This window comes from Cottoperca gobio, chromosome 13 (assembly GCF_900634415.1).
Source record: "Cottoperca gobio chromosome 13, fCotGob3.1, whole genome shotgun sequence".
NCBI lineage: Eukaryota > Metazoa > Chordata > Actinopteri > Perciformes > Bovichtidae > Cottoperca > Cottoperca gobio.
The window spans coordinates 23,416,069-23,443,504 of NC_041367.1; the positions used below are offsets into that span (position 1 = coordinate 23,416,069).

At 40.2% G+C, this 27,436-nt stretch overlaps 3 protein-coding genes across 7 annotated transcripts in view; 1 reads left to right on the forward strand and 2 right to left on the reverse strand.

Annotated features, from left to right (window-relative positions):
- sgsm2 (small G protein signaling modulator 2) overlaps positions 1–8,849 on the reverse strand; it is a 91,965-nt gene extending 83,116 nt beyond the window's left edge. For all 4 annotated transcript variants that reach the window (XM_029446697.1, XM_029446698.1, XM_029446696.1 and 1 more), the window contains exon 1: positions 8,621–8,849. In XM_029446697.1, the coding sequence (XP_029302557.1) occupies positions 8,621–8,680 (60 nt within the window). In that variant the 5' untranslated portion in view covers positions 8,681–8,849. The remainder of the gene's footprint in view (positions 1–8,620) is intronic.
- A 2,083-nt stretch (positions 8,850–10,932) lies between these two features.
- tnfaip1 (tumor necrosis factor, alpha-induced protein 1 (endothelial)) lies at positions 10,933–20,560 on the reverse strand. Of its 2 annotated transcripts, none has more exons than XM_029446896.1 (7): positions 20,341–20,556; positions 18,709–19,064; positions 18,073–18,242; positions 15,020–15,103; positions 14,571–14,623; positions 14,205–14,400; positions 10,933–11,727 (listed from the first exon to the last, which is right to left on the reverse strand). In XM_029446896.1, the coding sequence occupies exons 2-7, from the start codon at positions 18,953–18,955 to the stop codon at positions 11,497–11,499; spliced, it is 981 nt and encodes a 326-aa protein (XP_029302756.1). In that variant the 5' UTR covers positions 18,956–19,064; positions 20,341–20,556; the 3' UTR covers positions 10,933–11,496. The 2 variants fall into 2 exon arrangements, with proteins under 2 accessions (XP_029302756.1, XP_029302757.1); XM_029446897.1 differs by having other exon boundaries at positions 11,541–11,727; positions 14,128–14,400; positions 20,341–20,560.
- Positions 20,561–21,184: 624 nt separating this feature from the next.
- ift20 (intraflagellar transport 20 homolog (Chlamydomonas)) lies at positions 21,185–27,077 on the forward strand. Its single transcript, XM_029446958.1, has 5 exons — positions 21,185–21,420; positions 24,905–25,042; positions 25,150–25,235; positions 25,415–25,518; positions 26,304–27,077. The coding sequence occupies exons 2-5, from the start codon at positions 24,916–24,918 to the stop codon at positions 26,383–26,385; spliced, it is 399 nt and encodes a 132-aa protein (XP_029302818.1). The 5' UTR covers positions 21,185–21,420; positions 24,905–24,915; the 3' UTR covers positions 26,386–27,077.
- The last annotated feature ends 359 nt before the right edge of the window (positions 27,078–27,436 follow it).

A 27,436-nucleotide genomic window follows, 5' to 3' on the forward strand; every position in this document is an offset into this window, starting at 1 on the left:
CTGGACAATCACTCTGGACTGAGTGAACTCTGAAACTGCTGCTGTCTTTTAATGCTCTCACACAGAGTCTGTGACCGACCAAATGTGCAATTACACCCGTATATTTACGTACAGCAGAATCAGAGTAAAGTGATACACAGCGGTCGCTCGGACTGGTCGATACCTTCACCTGGGTCTGAGTGACTGAGTGAGAGATTGAATTGATTGTGTTTGGTAATGGACCCATTTCATTAGTGCTGGCCGTCAGGGATTACATCTGGTTTAAAGGTTGGTATGCTCCTCAATGGGTGGCTAAGTATGTTAAGAGTAATTAGCATTAGAATATGGGTTTGTTAATGTGCCTACTACTTTACAGAAAGAGAATATTAGTTTAGAAAAGACTAAGTTACGGTTAAATGCTTGCGACAGCATTAGCCTAACACATGACGAATAAACGACAAAGAAATGCGAAACACTCGCCCGCATCAAAACTATTCACAACCGGCACCATTGCACATTTGTAACAGTTGCAACAATCGTTTAATAAAAAGGTTTGAATAGATTCACGTCAGCACACCATCTTCAGGGCGAGGGGCCACAGTTGAACATGTACAGTGATGTTGATCAATGTGCCACAAAACATTTGAGTTCATTTAGTGTGTAATGACTTTCATCCTCTTCCCTCAGTAATGTCTCCCAGGTAGGAGAACACCGTCTCTTACTTTATTAAATTTGCTACAACAACAACATTTTGAAACAAACATTACGCCGCTGATTACAATTAATTTGAACATAATAAAGAACTGTTTTTCAGTGATGTATCTGCAGAGTCGCAAAATGCTCATAACAATCCTTTATTATACTTATTAAAAACAACATTCACTGGCTATGTATTTCCTTAATTTTTCAAGATTAACATTGTTATTGTTGTGCAAATCAATAAACTTGCTTATGTTGTAACAGTAGACATTTACCTCTTTGGCTGCTGCCACTAAGGTTTGCAGGATTATTTAAGGATCCGGAGGACGGATAATTCAGGCAGTGGAAAACAACACGATGCAACACACACACACACACACACACACACACACACACACACACACACACACACACACACACACACACACACTTATTTACTTTTACTAAAAGTGGACTTTCATTAACAGCTGCAGCAAACCAATCAAATGTGCAAGTTCTGGCGATGGCACTAAAATAACAAGATGAGGTTAGTGTATCTTAAACAGCTGAGTGGAGCTGGCTAACTTTGAAACACTTCTAAGAATCCTGAAGCTAATGGTTTCTGGGAGGGACAGAGGGAAGAGCTCATTAGCCAACTGTCTCTTACATAAGGACACATTTGCTTTTCCCTTCATCTCATGTTCATGAGTGGGGCAAACAACACAACGTCAACAGTGTGTTCCCTGTTGCCACAAAGGAGGACTGTTTTTCTGACACTAATAAAGACATACAATCTCTCTGGGAAAGAAAATACTGCAAATACAGGAAATGTGCAACAGATGGTAAATGACAGGTTTGAGGTGGTGGATTGATCTGAGCCAATTAAGAGAAAAGAGCCTGTTGCTTCTTTATTTTTAAGTGATTAGAAGTAAGATGCAAAGATAAGCAAACATACACTGCCGTGGCTAAGGACATCATGTACGTCATGTACTCTATGAACCAACAACAGAACTGTAGGTTTTTTTCACAACCAACATTTTAACTTGACATAGTCGGAAAAGCACAAGCATTACTAATAACATTAACAGTGGCTACAATGGACCCTGAAACTGAAGCAGCTAAATACATCTCAGTAATCATTATCAAGGTGTTTACCTACTTTACATGTCAAAATGTCTTCCATAAAAAAGGCCTATGAAAAGAAAACGAGGTGCAGAATAATGTGCAACAAAGCTAACAAGTGCAGGGAAATGTCAAACACAGTCTGTACTTTACGATGCTTGAACCACCATCACTATGTTAACATTACATTGAAACTTTAATTAATGATCAAATTAGTTGAATAATTCTTCTGCCGATTGACTTTCAGCTCTAACTGATAGTAAATGTGCTCAAACATGCAAAGCCACTGGTATACACTTTCTGTACAGCATCAACACTCACAATCACAAGTACGATGAAATTACCGATTGCTAAAATGTGTCAATGTGCTGCTCTCTGTGTTTGCTGGAGGATATGGTGTTGCTGTCTTTGTGTGCTGTGCTGCCTTCCCTTCCTCTTAGTCTGAGGAGCTGCAATATAATACTGTTCCGTCCTAATCAGCTATTGTTAGGCCACAGCAGAGAAACAGTCATTAATGAGGTAATTATTCATGCCCGAGCAGGGTTGGTGTATGAGGAGGGCTGCGGGGCCGCTGCAGCCTATAGCAGACTCTGAAGGACGAGTTAGTGGAATCAATCGCTTGTTACTCCTCTTATAAGCACTTGTTGACCTGCTGCAGTTTTCATACAAAATAAATCAGTTACAGATTCTACAAACCTACAATCATTCCGTCTCCTTAGAAGTGCCGTGTCCTGTGTCAAATCAATTTCTCCACTTTTCTCGTCAAGAGAATAAAGCAGAAATTAACATTTAACCTCGAGGACGACATATCAAGGTGGTTATCAATGCAGTTTACAGAGCTGGCTCTTGGTGTAGAAGTCACAAAATAAGATTGTGGCAGGAAGAAATGACTCCTGGAGGAGGTGTCAGTCAGTTACCCAACACATAATGATAGAATATGTATTCAGGGAGGGGGCAACTTCATGCTGTTTAACTGCAAGTTGCAATATGGCAACCAAGGCAGCACTGTAGTAAACATAGGGAATAGTATTAGAAAAATAAAAGCCTGTAGCAGCGGCTTCCAACACCCTGATCAGAGGATTGATGGAGCAGAATGCATTTACTGAGCTTATCTACTTTCTATTTCTCACACCAGCTGTACAAAGGTTGGCTTAAGATTTTAACAAAATATATGTGCAGACATAAATTAACTCCACAAACAAGGATACATATTTTTGATGAAAACTCACATATGGGTAGAACAGAATTAAATATGCATTATTAACCGTCTACAGTTAGTTTACTGATCTATTCCTTAGCCTCGGAAAATAACTACATACGTGAATATGCTCCAAACCAAATCGCTTGCTGTATTGTTGAACAGTGTTTGGCAGTGTGCGACTACAGTATCTGAATCTGCTTTATGAGTATTCATCATTATAAATCAACATGGGGTTTTGTTTTTTAAATGCCGAGCATAAAGTAGAATGCAAATATTAAACTTTGAGACTATTAACATTACGGTGATTAATAAAGGATCAGAGAACCTTTTAATTCCAAACTCACGGTATCTCTGACATAATCTGGAATAATAACAATAATAAACGTTTTAATAGAAGGTGATGGGATTTCAGAGAGAATCGGTTTTGTGATCCACAAATCTGTATCTATGCAAACGGCTTGAGGCCTCTAGACCAGCCTTTTTTATGCCACGGACCGGTTTCATGTAAGACAATATGTTCGCGGACCGGGGGGGATAAATATGACGAAATAAAATGATACGGCCGGCATAAAAACAAATATAAAGTGCATTAAAAACTCACCATCACGTTGAATTAGTGTGATTCCTGAGCTTGTGTCTCTGCAACGAGCCGGTCCAATATAGGGGGATACATTCTTCACCAATAGTAAAAGGTTTCTTCTCTTAGCGACACGGTTAGTTACTCTCAGTGCACTCGCATGTGTTGATGTGGTGACCATCAGTAATTGTTTATGTCCTTCTTGTTCATGTTTTTTTCTTTAAAACAACTCCAAGGGCTTGTCTTTTAATGCCGGGTGCCGGCGTTATGAAGGCTTCGTTGCCTCATTTACGAGCCTGTATATTATGCAGAGCGGCGTATTGAGGTGTTTATCGCTACAGGTGGACTTCTGATTGTCTTTTAAATGTCTCCTCTTTGTTTTCCACTCATTGTTGCTTGTGGCCTTATTTTTTTTTAAGTAAAGTATCATGTGACAGACGAGCGTCTTGACATGTGTCAAGAGACACAGACGCACAGACAGATATATACGGTGATTTTTCAAAATAAAACCTTTCAAAATAAAATATTTTTTTATTCAATCTTTGTGTGCGGCCCGGTACCAAATGACCCACGGACCGGTACCGGCCGCGATGACCGATGGTTGGGGACCACTGCTCTAGACCACTACTTAACTGATGCTATGATATTTTCTACAGATATTTAAGAATCTCAGAGGATGAATCCTGACGAGTTTATGATGCCTAATGTTTCATCTAGCGCCCTCATCAGGTCAAAGTTCTCACTAGTCCGGTGAAATCAGTCAACATTTTCTGGATGGATTGGTGTTCAGTTTGTTTAAAGACATGGATGTTCCCCACAGGATTGATTGTATTAACTTTGGTGATTGTCTGTCTTTTCATCTAGTTTAACCAGAACTGTAAAGACAAAAGCAGCTTTTATTAGGACATAGAGCAGCTGCCAAACATTGGCAGAAATGCATTCAAACATTCCCACTAAAACAGAACCTCTGGAGAATAAACTGTACCCACAGTGTGACGGCCACAGAGGTGGCCCTGTCCTTCCCAGGCTGTGTGCTTAACCTGTGTTTCAGGAGGTTGATTGGTGGAGCTGAGACCTCGTCATCTCCTCTTCAGTGATGCAGCACACCTGAGCAGGCTGGGCTCAGGCTATAAAGCAGACCTGCAAGATCTTCTCAGGCTCTTCCCTCTGGCCTGCTATTATTATTTGCTTGTGCTTGGTGTATCATGTACTTAATTAAACCATAGACCAAAGTTATTTGATCCCTCTTGTCACCTCCTTGCGAGCCAGGTTGTGACAACAGTCACTTTGATGTGTCACTATCAATGTATGTGGATGTACAAAGCATTTGCAAAGCTTGTATCCATCTCTAACGGCACAGTGAGCACGGTGAAAAACTATACCAGTCTGTAGATGGATTATTTTGATATTAATTTAGAGGTGGTCCACGGAGAGCTTTGACACGAAGCAAGGGCAGCAAGCACAACTTTCACTTTATCTTCACGTCATGCTCTTCATCTTCACAGTCACCGACTTGCTTCCACCTTTGTCTCTACCACCATTCTAAATAAATGGGGTAGTGATTTCCAGGCTCTATGAGCAGGGCCTTGTATCCTGTCATTACACTTCCATCCAGTTAGTTTAACATACTGCAGCTCTGACTCCACGATCCATGTGGTCTCTCAATAGTCTGTAATTATCACATTTGTCAAAGAGCTTTGGGCATGTGGCTTTTATACACCTCACAAAAACACAGCATTCTGCAGAGAAAAGGTGCTTTCTTTTACACCGTTTTGAGTATGAATGACAAATGAATGAAAGTACATTCAAATCATAATGACTGAGGCACAGGGATTGTTGAATACACTGTTTAAAAAAAGAGGAATGACTCGAAGAGGACATCCTAACACTGACAACAGGCACAAGACTACTTTCATATCTTTGAAACGGCAATAAGCAACTCTTCTACTGAATGGAGAATGTGCTTTCTAATTTGACTTTTTATTCATGATTTGTTGCTGCCTGCTGGGAAATTCTTTGGGGAAATAAATAGATTCTATATACGTTGGGATGGGACCGGGTTAACCATTTTCCCAATAAAATATCTATTATAGCTTCAGTATTGCTTAGGAGCAGAAGATGCACATATTTTCCACATAAACCTTTCATTTTTGCATTTTCTTTCTTCTTTCTTTCTTTCTTTTCATTCTGCTGCTTCAACCATCATCTAAACAGAGAACCTCTGCACACAGAAACAAAAGGATCCTGTTGGTAGCAGGTAGAGAAAGGCACTTTTTGTTTCTGTACAAGAGACCACCTGACAGCGTCGCCTCATAAGATATTAATCGCCAACTGATGTAATTTAACTTCTAAGGGAGCGGCTAAAGCTTTCAGTTGCCAAGCAATAGTGAGATAGCTGAGTGCTGCTTAAAGAGACAGGGAACTTTAACCAGAAGCGAGTGGGCTTTGTACAAACCAGCCTCTCTCAGCTCAGTTTGCTCTGCTTAAAATGTCAGATGGCATTGACTAGCATCTCATGGATGAACTATGGCCAATCACACTATTGACTTTTAGGCTGGATATAAAGAATACAAACAACTTTCTGCAAAATGTTGCTCTTTCGAACAACATAGTACATTTGCAAAACAACAGATCAATATGGTTTTGTAGCAACAGAAACTCCTTCATGTTAGGGAAAATTGATCTCAGCATAAAATCCAATTAGCTACAATGTTTCTGGGTTTATCTGGTGTACAGAAAATAGTCATATTTCAGTGATGCAAAAACCACAAACTGAGCTTAAACTGAGCTCTCGCTAAAGCCGCTGACATCCCGCTCTGATGCTCATACATCTAAAGCTTTGGGAAGAGAAGAGAAAGCATGTGAAACAAAAAGGAACATTGGATGAGAATGTCCATGCTACTTCAATAATCTTTAAGTGAAATGTACCTTACAAAACTTCCCACTGACACAAGTTAATGCTACCGGTCAAAATGACCAGAGGTGTGTTTGAAGATGCAGTAGCTGCTTTGAATACTAGATCTGGAACAATGTGCAGACAGTCAGGTGCACAATTAGAAATGTTGGGGCTTCTGAACCCTGCAGCATTCAGACAATACATAACTCAAGTATAATCCCTGCTCTGTTCCAGCAAGTAAAAGGGCTGCGCTGCACTACTACTACTACTACTACTACTACTACTACTACTACTACTACTACTGTCTCAGTCTTTTTTTCTATTATGTCGGACTTGTCTCTGCGATGTGGGTGTTTTGACTTGGACTTAAACGTTTAGGCAAACTTTGTTGATTGTTTCACTTTTTTTTTCTAAATCCAAAAGAACTGTACTGAGTGATGTAAATTATAAAAAAGTTGACTCTCACTACCAGACACAGGAAAACAAACAGTCCAGTATATGACGAGTAGAATATTGAATGGGCACTGATCAGTGTTTTTATTCTTGACCCGACGCCCATTTGGACCATCTTGACACGGACGTGTCATTGACTTGACTAAGGCGGGTTGACTACAACTTTGCATGATAAACAACCACAATTAAATCCCTGCCGATAGCTTGTTTGCCAATGAGCAGCATTTATGAGCTATAAAAAGAGGTGCAACGTTTACTATGTGTGAATTTCCCAAGAAACATCTAAAAGATCAAAGTGCAGATGCATCCCAGCAAAAACATCAAAATGATTTAAAATGCCAAGAGGAAGACGTACACCAAACACAGACAAACTGCATCGACCTAAAGGAACAGAAGGCAGGCTGAACGAGGTGCATCACTGACATACTGCGTACACTTATACATTCATAAAACCACCTTTTCAGCAGTGACTACAGTGGCAATTTTGTTAAAGTTCAGTACAGTGAAGTGCAGATTTTTTTATTTTTTTAAATCAGCTGCAGTGGTATCCATTCACTAAATCACAAGCTATGGTGGATGCATCTGATACTATTCACCACCCAACATAAAATCCAGCTTACAATAAGTACATTCTATGGTTAAGTGAAGCAACGAGTGAGAACTAATGAGGTATCATTTGTTTTAATGATGCTTTATATCTCACAAAGCATAGAGAACACTCAGTATACATTTTTTGTTCTTTTTGTTTGACTTTCAGATAGATTTTGGGCTTGGTGTTTTTACGTTGACCTTTCTTCCCTATTATAATAATGGAAACTACATGCTCACACTCACTCAGACCGAGGTATAGGCAGTGAGCCACACCTTGTCACATCCAGTCTTTGATTTACACTGACAATTCAGTGCAGGAAAAAAAAATCCTTCTAGTTGTAGCTTTTGATGAAGGTGGCATGCAGCACACATTGGGAGTGGGTAGAGAGGTTAAGGAAGTAATGATTTATTCCTCACTGGAGAGACATTCATCACCGGGAACAGAAAGCCTGTAGCACAGTGGATGTTACTGCTGCTGGTAGAGACAGACAGCAGTACAAGCCGTGCAGAAACGATGCCTTGCTGTAACACTTCAGACAGAGCTAGCTTAATGGATGCTTGGAACTTGTGAAAAATTGGTATTTTCAAAATCATTTTAATTGGATATTATGCAAATATCACAGTAGACATGCATGAGAAATCATACATTTTGATGATGAATGATCAATTTTCAACTTTTGTATTGTAGGAATATTATAAAGGCATTATAGCAGGTTTAAAAAGTACTGTATACTCAATGTATAGGCTACTCCCTAGGACCACAGGCACGATTTAAGTCCATGAAATAATGTAGGAATATTCCTGTAGTCATTTTTACCTGAAACCAGATAGGGAAATGATAGCCAAATACTTAACATTTCAGAAACAGAGATGTTAAGGTCACAAATACTGAAAGAAGGGACATTTTTAGCTAGGTCCATTTATTCAGTATCAGTTTGGTAAACTTGCATTTTCAAACGGAATATAATTCAGTAGACACTGATAGTCCCGCCAAACACACGCTTAGTATCAACGCACCACTTCCAGGCATCTTGTCCGTGATTTTGAAGTCAATAATGCCGTACAATAATACAGTAATAATGTAAATGTCAAGCTCGACGGGCCGTCATACAGCAGCGCCTACCTCGCGTTTAACGTTCCATAATAATTTCTCTTTGTAGTCTTCCTCCGTGGAGCCCTCCATGTCTGTCTGTCCGTCCGTCCGTCCGCGGTGGACACGACACAGATCACTGACACGGCCCGTCCGCTCTCCCCGGTCTTTGAGAACCGCTTTCCTTTTTTATTCCCCGTTTCCTTCTTCCTTCGCTCAGCTGGACTCTGACGCAGTCGAGCAGCTTGACGGCGACGTCAGAGGATCCGCCTTCCCCACCGTACTGATCAATGGAGGAGAAAAAAACCCACTGGAGCTCCCAGCATCCAACCCCGCCCCAACCTGCAGCATGCAGCCTCTCAGCATCCCACACACCAACCTGTAGAGCCGCAAGTTATTTTTAGCATCTTCTTTTCCCTCTCCTGGGCAGGAAAGAGTTACAGCAGGGGAGATGTGTGAAATGCTTGGGTTTGTCACAGTTTTGTCGGTTTTAATAATTCACAACATTATGTCTTTGTGCAGCTATGCATTAATGAGCTTATTTACATGCAGCTTGTTTAAGGACTTAATTCTCACACACACACACACACACACACACACACACACACACACTTTGTGAAGCACATGTTGACCATTCTGAGTGCTGATGCCAGGTTGGCATGCTGCATAATAAATGACATAACAGCAACATGATACAGGATGACCTCCTCTGTTGGAGTCCCTGTCATCAAACCTCATGCTTGTGCCTCCATGTGGCCTGAGGGTGAACTTGCAAACATCAGAAAACATTTTTTTCAATGAGCTTCACATTATAACCTCTTTCCCATTGGACAAAAAAAAAAAACTCTGCCCTTTGCATTTAGTTGTAAAGGTTACAATCGGCATTCATTCCCGGGACAAATGACTCTGCAGAAGTCACAGGTAGGCCTATTTTTCGGCTCCAGCTCCGATCGGTAGTGATGGAAACATGACACGCACATTGCGTGACGCACAATACTGCTATGAGATCACTTCTGCAACTCTTTTTCAAATCCGCTACAAAGTTTCCCGAAGTAATCGTGACCACCAGGAAAAAAATAGAAAGGCATATTACTGGCAAAAGGAACGGAGTCTATCACCTATTTTTAGGTAAATATTTGAATTCTGCTATTTTATACTATTTTAATTCTGCTATTTTTATAATGGTACTTCAGACTCATTTACATAAACACTGTGATTATTGCACTGTAAATGCTCTTACTCTGTCCTTGTACTAATTGTTATGTTTTTGCTGTGAAGCACTTTGGGCTGCAATTCTTGTATGAAAGGTGCTATACAAATAAAGCTTATTATTATTAAAGCTTATTATTTTTAGCAAGCTGTCCTGTTTAAAACCCCTGCAAACCCTTTCTGCCAAATGTAGAACTATTTTTGTTATTCCACAAGAGATTTCTTTCTTTGAAGAGGTCAATTGGAAAAAGATGACATCAAATACTTCCATGGACCAATCAGGAGTTGGCTTAATCTAAAACTAAATGTGATGATAGTCTTGGGGTAGTTTGCTCATGTGGCCAGACCACCGTCAGTCAAATAGTATCAAACCCACACCCAGCTTGTAAATGTTAAACTCTTAACTCTTATTTCTTGATAACATTATATATTTGTGACAAACACATTTCGGTATTTGGTGTTTACAAGCTAATTTTAAGCTAAGTCATCGTCAGACGACAGCCGGAGCACAATGCGTTCTGCCTCCTCTGATCTGCACACTGTTTACCTGCGTTCCACCAAAGCTCGCTCACACGTGACTGGTCAATGATTAGATTGACAGTGACCAAACAACCCACCAACTCTCTTCAGATTCTCATTTCCTTAGTTCAACTGAAAATAAAAAAGATTTCTAACCCTTATGTGAAAAAATAAAAACTCATCCCACTTTGGCAGAAAATAAATAATAAATACCAAAAGATGTTTGGTTGTTCATTGAAACTAACTTAGATTAAAATGAATATATATGAAGAACTAATTGAGATTTGAAAGCCATGCTTTCTGGGGCTAGAACTGATTGAATTGGTATATTCAAAGCCTTTCAGTTTATTTCAAAGATATTGTAGGACATGTTTTATTCCTTGATATATTAACTTTGTTTTTCTACACTTTGAATGAGAATTCTGGGACGTGTGAATAAAATGGTGCTTGCCGTCAACACCAGTGTCAGCAAATCAAACAGGACTGGAATCATAAGGATTACTATTTACGACTTGAGACGAGACGTCAGTCGTTCTTTGGCATCTTTGAAGTGAGCCATTACTTTTTGTCACCTGATTACACTTGACCACTAAAAACATAACAAAGACAACAAGTAGTTGAATAACAAGAACGTTTATCTTCACAGCTGGAAAAAAGGCATTATGGTAAACTGCATTAAAACATGTTAGAGAAACACTAATTTTGGAAAAATTAAAAACAGGTTCATTTTTGGCAAACAACAGGCTTTTGTAAATGTATATATGAAAAATACAATCTATAAATATGAAACATGCTCTCCTGCTGATTCAGAGTGTAAGTGCTATGATTGTAACAATATTTCTTTGAAGAAATAGTGTATATCAGTGATTTTCCTCCCCTACTAATCTACATTTAATTAAAAAAAAACTACAGTTCTCTAGTTATTTGAAGAAGTTGCTCTGAATAATCTGATAATAATTCATAAATTATGATGGACAGAGCAGACAACACCACAACTATCTAGAGTAAAAAGTCAGATGCAAATACATCAAGGCCACAGTCTGGACTTCTTTTAGATAGTGGTAAAGAAGATAATAAAACTATTCAAAAGAGAAACGTGGGAGCGTCAACCGATTTCATCTTTCAATGTTCACCATCAACGTGAAAAGCTGAAATCTGTCCAGCGCTTTGTGCTTTCAGTCTCAGTGTCCCAGCGGCCGCTCGTCATACGTGCTGTACCTCTTGACGTGGATTCGACGAACGCGCTCACGATGCTCAGCCCCTCCGGGCCCCTCCTCGTCCTCGCTGTGAGATCCGCAGTTGCTGTAGCTCTGACGCGTGGCCTCTAGCAAGGAGTTGTCGGGCAGCGGCATTGTCTCGTAAAGCAAGGTGTTCAGAGTCTCCTCATAGATGCGAGCTTCAGGAAACTCCACCTGAGGCAGGAACAGACAGATACCATCTATTTATTTTTTTATAGTGAATAAATGCGTTTAATATACACACACGTCTGCAGGCCGAGCAAAATAAGTGGTGGCACAGAAACAAATACACAGAAAAGTCACATCCATATAGTCAGTCAGTATTGATTTAGAACAAAAGAGTTTCCAGAAGACCTCCAGGCTCCTTCGGGTTGCTAAGAGTCATTCTTGTGCTACAGTGTGACAGTTCTCTGTAAGTGTTGTCCATCATAGGACTTCAGGGCTTTGTCACACCAGCATCTCCTGTTTTTGGACAGATCTTTGTACTTAGTACACACCTTACTATCTCCCACTGAAATGTGATACACCATCGTTCATGCATCGGAGCATTTCTTTTCATTGGATTTTGCCATAAAAGACGGTGTTTGAGTGCAGAGTCATCTCCTGAATCATTGTACGCGTTTATGTAAATGTTAAACATATGAAGGGATGATGTGCTCTGGTGTGTTGCCCCCACAACTTTATATTCTGACGGTGTGCAGCAGTGCTCTTCTTCATGTCTGACCACTTTGATTCATCTCAGGAATTGTTGTATTAGTTGCACTAACTGCATTAACAGCTGAAGCAGTTCCATGACATGAAAGCATCTTAAAAGCCTTGTGAGATAATCTCGCCTGTATGATCATCCTGTTTGAACGCATGAACTCTTCAACTCCCAATTGCTGATGTCATGTACAGAGACTTAGACGTGACTCGCATGTTTGAATGGACCACAAATAGGAAGTTGTGGAGAAGTGAGGTCACACTTATTAACAATTATTTCACACTGAAATGTATAACTCTGGTAGAGATTTCACTGCAAACTATTTGATACAAACCAAGCAATTCATGTTTTGGATCAAATGTCTAAATGAGGCGTTTGAATCTAGGATTTTCTACTACACTACCTGGGGCCAGGTCTCTGGCGATGTAGTTGTTACCCCGGCCGGGATTCTCTTTATCATATGGGATTGATTTGGAAAACGAAGAAGCCAGAGTCATTTGCTTCTGGGCGGGTTCTGGTTGCTTTGGTCTGTTTTTTGGGGTGTGGGTGGAGATGTGGAAATGCAGTTTTGTAGTTGGTGGCATTTAAAATGGCAAACCCCTGCCAGACGTTGGCTCCAGTGCCATTTCTTTTTTGGAACTAACTCGTCTACATCCATCAGCCATTAACATTTACAAAATCGATGCGTATAAACTTGTTTGGCGCTTCAGTTCTTTGGCTCTCTCCAGGCTCTTCGCCTGTCCCCTGCTTCCCTCCAGATACAAAAACACTCACTGCACGTCACACACACTCATCCAGGAGAGTGGTCTGGATGGGCAGGGGAATGTGTGTAGTATGCATGCAAGTTGCTTTATGTGTGTGTCTGTGAGGGAGAGAGCTTTAGGAGAGCTACAAGTGAAATGCCAAAGAGAGTCCCTTGCTGGCGGCTTAAAAAATAATTACGAGACAATTTGTACTCTATGTCTGCGATATAGTCCTTTACTACATTACACGTAGCAAGTCGCAATACATCAAGTATATTCTATGTATCCCCCACCCTAAATGAGACAATGAAATGCAAACAGATTTATGCATTTAAAGACTTAACACTGCAAAATGATGTGCACTAGAGATGTAACGTGATCCGATACAAGTACAAGGTTTTACTACAGTACTGCAGGTACAACAGGTACCGTAAGTGCTGAGACTCTCGAGACTAACGGCGTCCAATTAATGCATTAAAGTCTGAAAGAACGCAGTAAACTCACTATCGTCATATTTTTTCCTTGAAATGAATGCTACATTGTAAACAACACAAAGCCGTGTTGAACTTGGCAGGAGTAGGGCGAGTTAACGTTAGCTGCTAGCTGTTAGCAGCCGGTTACAGAGGTACTCTTGACTTGCATTATGGTGTATTCATGTTCTATTCAGTAAAAATGACTATTTGGCGAAGGTAAGTTATAACGTTATCATGATGTGTTCAAATGTAATCCTTTAGAATGTAGTTTCTGGAGAGAAACTTCAATGAATACAGTTGATTGATTGAGATGTTTCACAGCAATATAAAATAGATATTAGAGAGGGAATTATAACTTTGTAGCAAAAAACCAGTATGCAAACACAATAAAGGAGTGTGTGTTGAAGTAGGTTACATTGGTTTTATTGTTTTCTTTTTGACCTTGGTATTGAATTGGGTATTGAGAATCGTGGAATTTCACTACTATTGGCATCGGGTATTGTGACATCCCTAGTTTGTGCTACTCAGACAGGATTTTACACCTCTGGAAACTTATCATGCCGGCTACTATTTTATCTTTTGTCGAGATGATGGTGAGGTAAACATTGCACATTACGTTGCAAGAAAAGTTAGGTCATGTACAGCTTTTTTTTACCTCCGTCTTGGTACCCGGCTGTGCCTCCAGACATGCAGGGCAAAGGTCGGCCGGAATGTGGCCCAACTCATCCTCACCTTGGTCTGCTTCTTCTCTGTGGCATAGACGATGGAGGTGCAGCAGACCTCGGCCAACTTGCGACCCTGACCGTAAAAGGACCAGCAGCAGATCTCGTCTCCGATCACGTCTTTGATGAAAAGCACACGGCCGTTGAAGCTGAGCGACAGCCTGTCGAACAGCTCAATGTTCTTCAACAGGTTGTCGTCCGAGTTACTGTCGAGACAAAAGCAAACTGATGAGGAGAGGAAGTGCTTCATCATTTACTTTGTGTCCTGCGGCTCATTAGACTTTATTATCAGGAAAAATATATGCTTCTCTCAAAATAAATCAATCAATCTTGTACTAATGGACGCAGCAGGACCTCTGGAGGAAGGCTTCCTTACCTGGTGTAGGAGTACTTGTTATTGCTTCTGTTGTACACCAGCTTCACCACAGGCTAACAGGGGAGAAAAACAATTACATATTTGGATTGCATTGCTTTAATATTGAAATGTAGCAACCATGAATTCACAAGCAGGCATCATCCATTTGGCAGTTGTACTATGAAACATTTATCTTTCTCTAAATATTTAAGTTCATTCACATGAAAAGAAAATAAGAAAATGTTTTCTTTATCTTTGAATAGCTGCTAAATGAGTTTTAAGAATATGGATAAGGTTATTTAATCTTTTGATTATTAACAAAAAATCCCATAAAAAGACCAGTCACAAGAGCCTTTTGATGCTGTTTGTTTCTGGTTGCAACATAACACTGGGGTAGGATGTAACTTGGGGGGATGCTGTTCATACCAGACTCATAATAATGATCACAATTCCGGCACGTCTGCTTTTACCTTAGTAGAGGACTGGATGAGCTTCTCCTCTTCCTTACTGGAGGTGACCACAGGTATAACACACAGGGGTTGCTCTTTATTGCCCTGTCAAGCACAAAACAACATACACCGGGAGGTTAGAGGTATTTGTGGATAGATATAACATTGTTTTGGTTTAGAACATGGATAAATGTCACTTACAAAATGAGCATTAATAAGGTAGGTTTAAGGCAGAGTAGCATGCACTGGAATACCCCTTGGCTCACCATTCTACTTATGCTTTTCCAACAGAGTTAGACATTTCATTCTGAGAAAGCAAACTCATAAATACAAACACAAAAATAGGTCCAACATTTGCTACACAACCTATTGATTCTGCTCCCATTTTACAGTGATTATTGAAACAGAAGTTTTTCCCCCGAGAAACTCTAGTACTGCTATCTACTTGATCCTCAAAAAAAAAAAAAAAAAAAAAAAGGTGAAATATCTATGATGTAACCTGGTACACTACACCCCCCCAAATGACTAGGCCATGTCACATTTGGCAACTAAGTGGACTGGTGCAGTGCCCGTTTGGGATGCGCTCATATCGCTGCCTCTTGGGTTTTGAAGTGAATCTATTGACGGGTTTATGGAAGCAACAACGTACAACACACACAACACACAGGGAACGTAATAGCACAGACAGGCACACTCTTGTGAAAGAAAACATACAGAGATGTCCCATAGTGACCATTAGCTGACGTGGCCTTGCTGAGGCTGTTGTGTGGATTTTGATGCAAGTCTAGTTGAACCTTTACAGCTCAGCGCAGGTGCTAACCAAAGACCGGCCAGGAGGAACGGGTTTTTGCAGTTTTCTACAGAACCACTGATCCAAATAACTTGGACTTCAGCAACACACATGTCAACGTGAAGACCAAGGTGTCCAAGATGGCACCATGGATGGCTGCCTCGGTGTTGTGGTGTGCCCTGTTTCAGACCCAGTTCTGGAACCCCTGCAGTTCGCTTACAGAGCCAACAGGTCTGTAGATGATGCAGTCAACATGGGCCTTCACTTCATCCTCCAGCATCTGGACTCCTGAGGAGCCTATGCCAGGATCCAGTTTGTGGACCTCAGCTGTGCCTTTAACACCATCATCCCGGCTCTGCTATAGGACAAGCGCTCCCAGCTGCACATGCCCGACCTGTCTGACAGTAAGAAGCATGTGAAGCTGGGGAAACACGTGTCTGACTCTCGGACCATCAGCACTAAGGCTGCATTCTTCCCCCTCTGCTCTTCTCCTTGTACACCAACAGCTGCACCTCCAGTCACCGGTCCATCAAGCTTCTGAATTTTGCGGACGACACCTCCCTCATTGGACTCATCTCTGGTGGGGAGGAGTCCGTCTACAGGTGGGAGATTGACCATCTGATGACTTGATGCGGTCAGAATATCTTAAAAACAGTGGTTGTAGATTTTAGGAACACCCGTCCATCACCCTGTGTGATTCCTCAATCAACACGTGGAGACTTTCCACTTCCTGTGCTCCATCATCACCCAGGTACTTCCTAAAGCAGCTGAAGAAGTCTAATCTGCCAGACAATGATGGCGACTTCTACCCTGCCATTGTCGACTCCATCCTCACCTCCTCCATCACCATCTGGTACGCTGCAGCTACAGCCAAGGATAAGGGCAGGCTTCAGTTTATCATTAGTGCTGCTAAGAAGATGATTGGCTGCAATCTGCCGTCCCTCCACGACCTGTACGCCTCCAGGACCCTGAGGCAAGCAGGAAGAATTGTGGCCGACCCCTTCCACCCCGTACAAAAACAGTTTGAAACACTTCCATCTAGCAGGAGGCTGCGCTCCATCAGGACCAAAACCTCACACCACAAAAACGCTGCCCCCCCCCCCCCCGGAAATTCAAGTTTTTAATTTTTTTATTCACAACTCACTTTCACATTGACAGGTGCTTTTTTATTTAATAACTAACGCTTATGCTATTGATCTAATTTATGTGCACGTTTCAGTTTGTACTGTCTTCTTTGCGGATTCACATTCTCTCCTTCGCTCCGTTTTGCGAAGGGCGGAGCTTCGCAGCTGACACACACCTACAGTCAGAGCGGAGGAAAGGAGAGGAGAGAGAACTAAATAGAATCCGCACGACGTAACGTCGCACGGTCAGCACCCCTCCAAAGCAGTAAACCTAGGGGAAACACTGGGAGATATACTGCTTTTTAAGGTTGGGCGATATGACTGTATATACCGTGCAACGGTAGAAATGTGTCCACCGGTAAAGATTTTTGCAATACCGTTTCAACTATTCTTGTGGGATCTCGTGATTCTCGCGAGATCCTGAGATATCGCGAATCCAATTGGTAAGGTAACGTGATTTGGACAAACATGGAAGAGTGAAGTTGTAAATACAGAGCTGCAGGAAGAAGAGAAAGAACACTGGTTACATGAGGACCAGATATTTGTTTATTTTGACAGCTTTTTTGTTTTGATGTAAACTAAAATACAAATGTGTGTGATTTGATATTGCACAACTAAAGTGAGGCTGGTATTTATTTGCACCCGTTAACCTTAAAACCTGTAACACTCAGGGACCATAAAGCTTCAATTTTGAATTTGTTTTAGTTGTACTGTCTCAAGTCTTTTGTTTTTAACTCAAGTGTTGATGAAGTACGGTACAGTTATTTTAAACCATTTCTTAACTGAAAACTCAAGAATATTAGAAACATAGATCATACAGAGTACGTAACGGACCTCAGGAGGCAGGTTGTGTCCTGTTAATTCATAAACCAGTGGACATGATGATGAATGAATGACAGCCAGAGAGCTTCCAATTCAATAACTTGCTGCCTTGCAATCTATCCCCCTGGAAACCAAAGGACGTGTACATTCCTGTGAATATCTGTCAGTATGATACATACCCACTGTTACTTGTCTTCCACACATGGTGTAGCAAACTGTATTGCCGCCATGGCCTAGAGGCATAAATATACACTGTAGTCCACAGCAAATAAAATCTGTGCACCTGAGAGGCTCGGTTGTAGAGAGTAGAAATATCAGAGCGTGTGGTTGTGACTGACCTGCAGGGTGTTTTCACAAAGTTCCACTAGGCCCTGGACGAGGTAATACTTTGCCTCAGCTAGCAGCTCCTGGACAGCCTGACGACCTTTGGGTAAGGTGACTGTGCCGTCACGTAGGAAGCACAGGATGCTGCCAAAGTGTTTCCCACTACGGTCGATCAGGATCCAACCTGAACAAAAACAACAGACCATGTTGAGAAGCAACATTTCAAGCAAACAAAACAATGTGTGCTCAACATAACAGCAAATCCAGCGTCTTCTAAAAATGATGTGCAACTTCTTCTGCTGTTATTTCAGTAAAATTACTTCTTGGCTAGACCTGTAATAATCATGATGAGCAACCAGTGAGATTTACAAGAGCAATAAGATATTTGTGTTGCAATTCCCCAAAATATGCCATACATGTGTCAGTGAAGTCATGCTGTCATTTTTATAAAAGCATACATATAATCAGTCATGATACTCTGAACAGTCACTGTTAGATGTGTTGAATTTTAACTTGCAATGTCATCCAACTAGAACATTACAATGGCAATATTAGTTTCACAGATGTGCTATGGAAAGATGCCAGCATAACATGGATTTTACTGTTTATGGACGACAGTCGCCTGTGTCTGCAGTTCAGAGATGGCTTACCGTCTTTATCAGTGAACACTTCCTTCTTTCCACTGAACATGGCTTTCAGCATGGAGGTCTGCCTGGTCAGCACTTGTAGTGTAGTGTAAAACAGGGTCCCACCAACGTTGATCCGGACATACTTGTTGCCCAGGCTCACTGCTCCTTGATAACTGCAGGTCTTGGTCTTGGGACAGGCCAGAGGAGGGGCTGAGGAGGTGGAGTGGGACTGGGTGTGATGGTGGGGCAGGCAGCTGTCCCCGGACATATCCCTTTGGAGGTAGATGACAACCCTGCAGACGGAGGTCCGAAGGTCCCCCGCCGTGGTGACAGCTACTGATGAGGCCGCCACAACCTTTCACTGGTCCAGATCATACCTGGCACAACACAGAGCCCTGATGTTGATAAAGACTAGTAAAGCAGGACGCCCAGTGGCTGACGGTATGTATCACAACACAGAGTGGAAGCCACCTATCACACTGTTATCTTTTCCTCAGTTCCCCTTCCCATTAAATGGAATGTGACTCGGCAGGAAGCTAGAGGAGTAGGGAGAGGGGGCACATACAAATGAGTAAAAGAACAAATGATGACTACATCTACACCGGCAGGGCAGGCAGCTCACTTCATTTGGGATTAACTATAATTAGCATGTGATATCCAGATTGTGGTCGTGGTGCCCTTAAAGCGGAGCTAGCGCAGATTGACAGAATACTGTTAAATTGTGAAGTGTTATGAACCACATTAAAGGCTTAAATTGTTTTATTGCTATCAAATGAACATTGTGGTTTTTACTTTAAAAAGCTGCCTGCTAGCTGTTTGGCTAGCTTGTGTTAAACTCTAAACTAACGCCGAATTTCGTCAAAGAAAGAGAAAGAGACCGGTCATGGCTAGGTGAGCAATAGCAACGTTAACCTAACTTTAAAATAATAGCAAGCTTAGTTAACAAACCATTAGTAAACAATTGACACAATTAAAAACTATACTTGAAAATAAAATAAGAAGCAACATAAACTGCATACAAGTGGGCACCAGCTGACATACATGAACTAATGCTACGATCTCTTTAGAGTCGCCAATACAACGAGTCAACAGCCAGCTGGAGGTTAGCTCCTATTCAGAAAAGTAATATCCTGAACTCCCTTTAAATATAATCTTTAATATGTTATTGTTTAACGGCAAAGGCCCTATCACTGGATAACACTACTTTAGTTCATGTTGTGTAAATTAAAAGTAGTTATGGTCTTCTGGTCAATACACGCTACTCGGGGCTTTATTTTAACAAAACATTATAGAGTTATGCTCTATTCGCTTTGCGTCACTTTCTGTTACCGCTACTTCCTACGTGGGTGTGTTTTGCTAATGTTAGCTAATGTTGAATAGGGTGGGTAAACTTTCAATACGAATGCGGGACAACCAGATACACTAGCCAATCCTAAAAGTTGAACATCTGGGTTAGTGTTTTGAAAACACACCGAATTAGTTATAACGTAAAATAATATTCGGAAAAGGTTTGAAATTCTCGATGTTCAACTAAATAACTCACATTAAAATGCCAGATTGTTCAATGGAGTGCGTGACGTTATCGTCCCCAGCTACATCCAGCAGTGAATAACACGTACGAGGCATCATGAACGAACTTTAACGTTTACTTACCGACTTCTCAGTGCTGTCTGTACGTGTTGTAAGATAACCGCACACCGTCTAGCTAAGTAACCTGACCTTTATCGCCGTGAGACGGAAATCCACAACAGTATCAAGGTTTGAGCAGTAAAAAGGTATGTAACTAAAGTTAAACTCTCTCCTCCTCTTTCTTCTTCTTCAGATGAGTTTACGGCAGGCTGTGCGTCGCGAAGCATAACACTGCCCTCCACAGTCAGTGACATGTATTGCTCGCTGTTTTCATTCTGACCGTCAGGTGAAATATTATTATCAGCCATCCCCTGCTGGAGGTATGGTATATTCATGTAGGTTACATTCCTATACAATGTTGACATGGATTACTTAAAGATACTTTTAAAATTATAAAATACTAAAAATGAGGCAATATCAAGTCTTTATTATCTCATAGTTTTGATTTGGAAAGTCAAACATGTTTTACTTATTTTCTCTCATTTCGATTTGTCATAATAAAAATCTATCCTGTCTAAAACTACCATTGGACTCAGATGCTGTCAACAAATACTTCATAATGCACAAAACTGAAAAAACAAGAAGTATTGGGACTCTTATACTGTATGTCATATGAAGTAACAAGGTTTTTGGAAAGGAAATCACAAGGCAACACAGACACGCTTACGAGGTGTGAGACATGCTTTGAGTGAATTAAGTCCATACTACACTACAGATTGAACATCTCTGCAGTTTGAATATTAGACAACTTTCGACTTAATCAGTTTTATAAGTTTTATACAGTCATTGTATTGTCTACATTACGGTAAGGAATCTCATTTCCGTTTAACTTTCAAAGTAAAAGCTCCTTGTCGTTTGGGTGTATGACAACATAACACATTTAATTAATTTAATGTGCATCGGAAATGCTCAAGGTGGACTGATTAAATTCTGTAAAGCCAAACATCAACGACCTCGCGAACACACTCCATGATACACACACGGGCACAGCATTTGGTTTCCTTAGCAGCGGGAGGAGGACGAGGAGGAGCTAAGGGTTTACTTGTTATGCCACATCGTCCAACACAGAGCCATCTACGATAACGGCGATAGCGGTTTAAAAAGGTAAAATACTTGTTTTCTGTCCCGAACGTAGCTAGTTACGGTTTAACTTAACGTTAGCTGTCTAAGGAAATTAATGAGGGGAGCGTGTGTGTTTTTAAGTCGTTGTCCAATTAGCTTTTGTGAACAGGCTAGCGAAATGTAGCTAACTAGCTGAGTTAATTTAACTAATATTAGGGTAGGTAAGGGCATAGGCAGGAAATTGCACCGGGAAAAACACCTAACGGCAGGTGAACCGTTCTATCTATTCGATACTCTTTCCACCTTTTGAGACTCATGTTAGTTCTGTGACGGTTAAGTCAAACAAACACGGTAAGCTAACATAAAGGTTCATGTTAAATATAAACCAGATAACTTACGATATATTTGAATAAATCTAATGTTAATGTATAGCTATGTAACGTTATCTAATTAACGCTAATACTTTTGCATTAAGCTTTAATGAGTAAAGTTACATGCAAAAAAGCACCGTCTCGTCTGGCCATTTGTTTTGTTTTTTTGTTTTTAAAATCTTTATTGAAAAATATTCAAACGTACAAACGTTTCAGACGTGTACTCAACAACTCAACATAATGAATTTAAACTCAATAAATATCAACATACAAACATACAATTTGACAGGTTTATCACTTGTTTTAGTATTTAAACGTTTAATAGTCTTAATGTTTTCTTTAAACTCTCATACAAATCCAAGAAAATTGATAACTTTTATTTTACATGTATTTAAGTAAAATGCACCATACATAATCAACAAGTTTAAAATGAATTCAATGTAAAATGTATCATGTTGTGTAATTACTCTTTTACAATCAATCTTTACATGATCAGTTTTACACGTCCAAGTCCAAAAAGTCCACTACAAATCAAATCAAATTTATTTATATAGCCCAATATAACAAATTACACATTTGTCTCAGTGTGCTTTACAGACTGTACAGGATACGACACCCTCTGTCCTTAGACCCTCGCATCGCACAAGGAAAACCTTCCTAAAAGAAACCCTATAATTAAAGGGGAATAAATGGAAGAAACCTCAGGGAGAGCAACTGAGGAGGGATCCCTCTCCCAGGACGGACAGACTGTGCAATAGATGTCGTGTGTACAGGATAAACAACATAGTACAAATACAACATTTGACAGAAATGATGATGTTGCTGCTGCTAAAAAATAAAAAAATGACAACAATCTCAAACATACAGAAAAGTACAAGCAGATGAACACTACTGATTACTGAGTGGTATTTTATTCAACATGTTTTTAATGATGCATCATGTTTCCGATGTCCGTCCTGTCTGTCCTCAGCAGCGGTCAGTAACGTTACTTTACTGAGCATTTGTTGTTCTCTTTACCTCCACAAGTCAATGGTTACTGCTGCTCTGTGCGCACAAGAGGACACTGTGGGCACTATATCTTTATTTTTTAATTAACTTAATTACACATTTACAATCTATTTCATGTTTCTATTCATGCAGCTATAACAACTCAGGAATCCATTGAATCAAATAGAAATTGTCAAAAAGAAATTATTGAAAAGCGTCAAACAGAATACAGCGAATCTTTGCTGACTGACAATGTTCTCCAGATGGCCATTTAGCAAGATGCTACATTTAAGGATGTTTTCACACTATGCTGGTTTTAACCTTTTTAATTGAAATCAGGGTGATTATTAGCATCATTTAGGCTATGTTTCTGGAGGTTGGCAAGTATGCTGATCTCCCTGGAGGGTGAGGAACGACACCGACCCCTGCTGTGAGTAATGTGACAGAAGGCCTACTCATAAAATGGACCAATTTCACCGATACTGAATCTCATTTCAAACTAAATTGAAAAGTTGGCAGCCCTGTTAGTGTTAGATAACTGTCATTTTAGACTAGTATGCTGGTCTGTTATTAACATTATATAAATATAACCTGTAAACTATATAAAATATTCAACTTAATATTTTTTCATATATTAAGCTACTTTGCCCAGCTTTGCTATATATGAATTTAGAGAGAGCAACAGATGGTATAGTATAAAGTCCTCACCTGATCTGTCCGATGTCATGTTGGTATAATGCCATCAGTAGATTTTACAAATTCAACCTTCATCACAAATACAGTAAGTCCCCAGCAACCATCTCAAGTCTTATTTAACCACATGTTAGCAACCGCCTTTGTTTAATACACGTAAAAGCTTCATAATTCACAAGTCTGGTTTTTATTGACGCCTTTTATGTGAAACAAAACATTAAAATCTCTTAAGCTTGTGTTAACCAAAAACCTTATTTCAGACATAACTCTTTAAATGCACCCATTGACTTTGAGACGAGGGAACCGGAAGTGCTAAAATGCTAACTCATTCCCGGGTTTGAGGATTGCAGCCCTGAAGGTCATAGATTGTTTTGCATCAACAAGCAGATCATACAGTATATTAATGTTACTGGCAGCCAGTTGACTGGATATATGCTGTCAGAAAAATAAATATTTTCACTGTGAGATATTTGGATAGCAAGCCACTTGTCAGCATTTTGTTATCAAACTATAAAGTCAGTTGATTGCAGTGTAAAGGTAGCGTTATCTAACATCATTTCTTGCTATATCTCCCTTCAGAAGTTTGGACTCGCCTGCCACGAATGCTTGATTGTGTCCAGTTAGATGGCTGAGTACTCTATATTTTTGAACGGTCTTTCATGCTTTTAGGTTGTAGAAAGTCCTCTTTAAATAGATGTGATTTTGTATGAAGGGTACTCGCATAACAACACGCTGTACAATGGTTCAACTGTACTGACGATGTAAAGAGGCAAAGTTCCCTCTGAGCGACAGTTCAATAAGAACAAAAGCAGTTCTTAGAACATCAGTCTTTGATAAAAGAAACTGGAAGCTTAGCATCAAAATGTGTGCAGATTAAAATAGGAACAGGTTCCTGTTTCAGTGTTAGGTGCACAATAACGTCTCTAACAAGCTGGAAATAACAGATAACGTGTTGCTTTACCAAAGCTGTTCTTCAAACTTCAAAATAGCAATAAAGTTTAGTCTGGGTCCGCACTATTGGAACTGGATCAGGGTCAACATACTATGAGACTGACAGATCCCATTTAAAACATATTCAATCCAACCACTGAGTAGACTGCAGAGAGCCCAGAGATAAACGAACAAACTAAATATTTTGAGCCCAATTGCTCCGTTGTGGTTCAATAATGATCGAGGGTCACTTACACTTTTGCTAAGACATCAACTCAATGGCATTTTGTGTCTTTTTTTTCTTTTGGGGCCAAAGCTATTTCAAATGTGTAATACATTTGGTGTCTTAAGTACACCGTTTTATCTCTGTGAAAAGAGTTATTATTGAAGGAAAGAAGAAAAACGTCAATAAAACACGTGATTCCAATCGTTTGAAATGCAGTGTGTCTTCTCACTGGAAAGACTACAAATCATAATTGAATTGTGTTTGCTTTCTCAGTTGTCATGTTCTTCTGCCCTCATTCTTCATGTCTCCTTTGTGACAGGCCCTGTGGCCATGGCTAAAGACCCATTAGCTGAGGCTGGCTTTTATTTTGATGAACTCAACAAGCTACGGGTACTGGAGCCTGATACCAGCCAGAAAACCTCAGAGCTCAAGGAAGAGTGTAAAGAATTTGTGGATAGTAAGCACTGAATATTTTTGTCAACTTCATTAAGCTGCGCAGACGTCCCCCCCCCTCCAACATCAACAGGTCCTGCAGGATGTACAAATATGTGTTATCCTTTGCAGAAATTGGCCAGTTTCAGAAGATAGTGGGAGGTCTAATTGAGCTGGTGGATGAATTGGCAAAAGAAGCGGAGACAGAAAAGATGAAGGTAAGCTTAGCATTTGAAGCTGCTTTTCATTGGCTATTGCAGATGACGTAGTCCTTAATATGCCATAGCTTTAAAATTCCTGGAAGAGGTTGAACTCTCCTTGAACAAACCTTAGTTGTCTCGGGTATACCGTACAGTATGTGCTTCTGATTGAATCATCCCATCATTTATTCCTTTAGGCAATTGGAGCCAGAAACCTGCTGAAGTCGGTGGCAAAGCAAAGAGAGGCTCAACAGCAGCAGCTTCAGGCTCTCATAGCCGAGAAGAAAATGCAACTTGAGAGGTAACCAGCGTGTCGATGGACTCCATTAGCCAACCAACACAGTGCAGTTTGTGCAGGACAGGTCATGGTTTCCCATCCATGTAAATGCAGCACACGAAAGAGTACATTTGGAACATGATGGGTCTGGTGAGGAAGTGAATTGAGCTCATCCGATAAGAATATGTGGGTCATTCAGACAAAAAAGTTGCGGAATCACTGGCATAAGCTACTGCAGTGACCTGCTTGTGATCTGATTTAACGTCAACTCTTTTCAGCGGTTGAATTTACACATCACTTTCAATTTCTTTTTAGTGTTCTCACTCGACTGACACTTGAACTTCACTCGGTGCTCACACTTGGACTGAAAATGTAACTGCTTTCAGCATTTCCATTTTATGTATCTTTTAGTAAATCTGCCAGATTTAAATAGGAAATGTATTATTACATTAAAAACAGCAAAACTATATCAAAACATCCATTTACAAACTCTCACACAACTCGTGCAGTATAGTATAATAGTATTGCTGTTGTGGAACGTGGCCCCCCATGTACGAATTCATCAAGATCTTTTGGAGTCTTTTTACTCTGGAGGCGAAAAACAGTTTTCTTCAAGAATTCAAGGTAACACAGCGCAATATTTTATATACAAATAGTCATTAGTCAATAAAATTGTCAGTGAAATATCAATTGACCTTATAAATATAGGTACATGTTCATTTATATCAAGCATGAGTAAAGACATCATCTGGTGGACTGTTGATTTATTGCATGAATTGGGCTACAGCCAGTTTTCTGTTCTGTTTCAGATATCGTATCGAGTATGAAGCCTTGTCCAAAGTGGAGTCAGAGCAGAACGAGTTCATCGACCAGTTTATTCTGCAGAAGTGAGGACGGGACTTGACAGCAGAGAATGTACCACTTCACGTTTCCAGAGTGCCTGTTCTGTTTCTTCAGAGTGACTGCTGCAACTATTTTTCTGAAGCAATCCCAAAGCTCCAACATCCTAAAACGTCTTCACCTTCTTTCTGACGTGTGTGTGTGTGTGTGTGTGTGTGTGTGTGTGTGTGTGTGTGTGTGTGTGTGTGTGTGTGTGTGTGTGTGTGTGTGTGTGTGTGTGTGTGTGTGTGTGTGTGTGTGTGTGTGTGTGTGTGTGTGTGTGAAGCAGCAGCTGTCAGCACGTGTGAGGATCTACAGTGTTGTAAGCTTGAATATTTATTGAAACGTTCCATTCATACCAAATGTCTCAGCATCTCAAACCAACATTAAAGAAGATGGAGCTATTTATACAAAGGAATATTATTTATACTGAAGAATTATTCTGTATATCTAGATTTATTAATTTTTGTATCAATTGAAATACTGCTTGTGCATGCATCTGTAAATACAATTTAAAATTAATCCTGATTTGATCATCTGTACTTATTGTTTTTATTGTATTCTTCTGGTACAACCCGTCAGTGGGCACAGCACATGTGAAACACATTGTTCTCTTCTTTCTTTCTGTATGCATGCCATTGTCTTTCATGTATTCACTTAGATGACGAATGGTTATACTTGAATAAATACTGTATTATATTGCACAACAACATGTCATCATTTTTGCTGTCGAGATGTACATTTTAACATTGTGCTATTACTGGATACATCTATATTTTGACACTGCTGGGTCTTCAGAGTTGAGAATAGCTAAACCAAGCTTAAGTTTTAGTACCATTTCTTTTTTTGAGCTTTTGATGGCATCACACCATCTTTAGCATACGGAGATTTTCTTCTCATGTTCTGTGTTGGGACATTACAAGGACACCTGCTGAATCAGTTACTCCACCACTTTAAAATCATATCTTCTGCATCTAACTCTTTGACTACAACTCCCTCAAGCCCACCAGCCACATACCGCATTGTATTTGTATATAATGGGAAAAGGTGACCTCTGGAAGAC

Bases quoted from the DNA above. Each gene is read 5' to 3' on its own strand.
- ift20 (XM_029446958.1), top strand. From the start codon at position 24,916: ATGGCTAAAGACCCATTAGCTGAGGCTGGCTTTTATTTTGATGAACTC. The intron at 25,236-25,414 runs GTAAGCTTAGCA...TTATTCCTTTAG, and splicing joins CGGAGACAGAAAAGATGAAG to GCAATTGGAGCCAGAAACCT. The intron at 25,519-26,303 runs GTAACCAGCGTG...GTTCTGTTTCAG, and splicing joins AAGAAAATGCAACTTGAGAG to ATATCGTATCGAGTATGAAG.
- tnfaip1 (XM_029446896.1), bottom strand. From the start codon at position 18,955: ATGTCCGGGGACAGCTGCCTGCCCCACCATCACACCCAGTCCCACTCC. The intron at 18,243-18,708 runs GTAAGCCATCTC...GTTTTTGTTCAG, and splicing joins AGTGTTCACTGATAAAGACG to GTTGGATCCTGATCGACCGT. The intron at 15,104-18,072 runs GTCAGTCACAAC...TGTGCTTGACAG, and splicing joins TTTGTGAAAACACCCTGCAG to GGCAATAAAGAGCAACCCCT.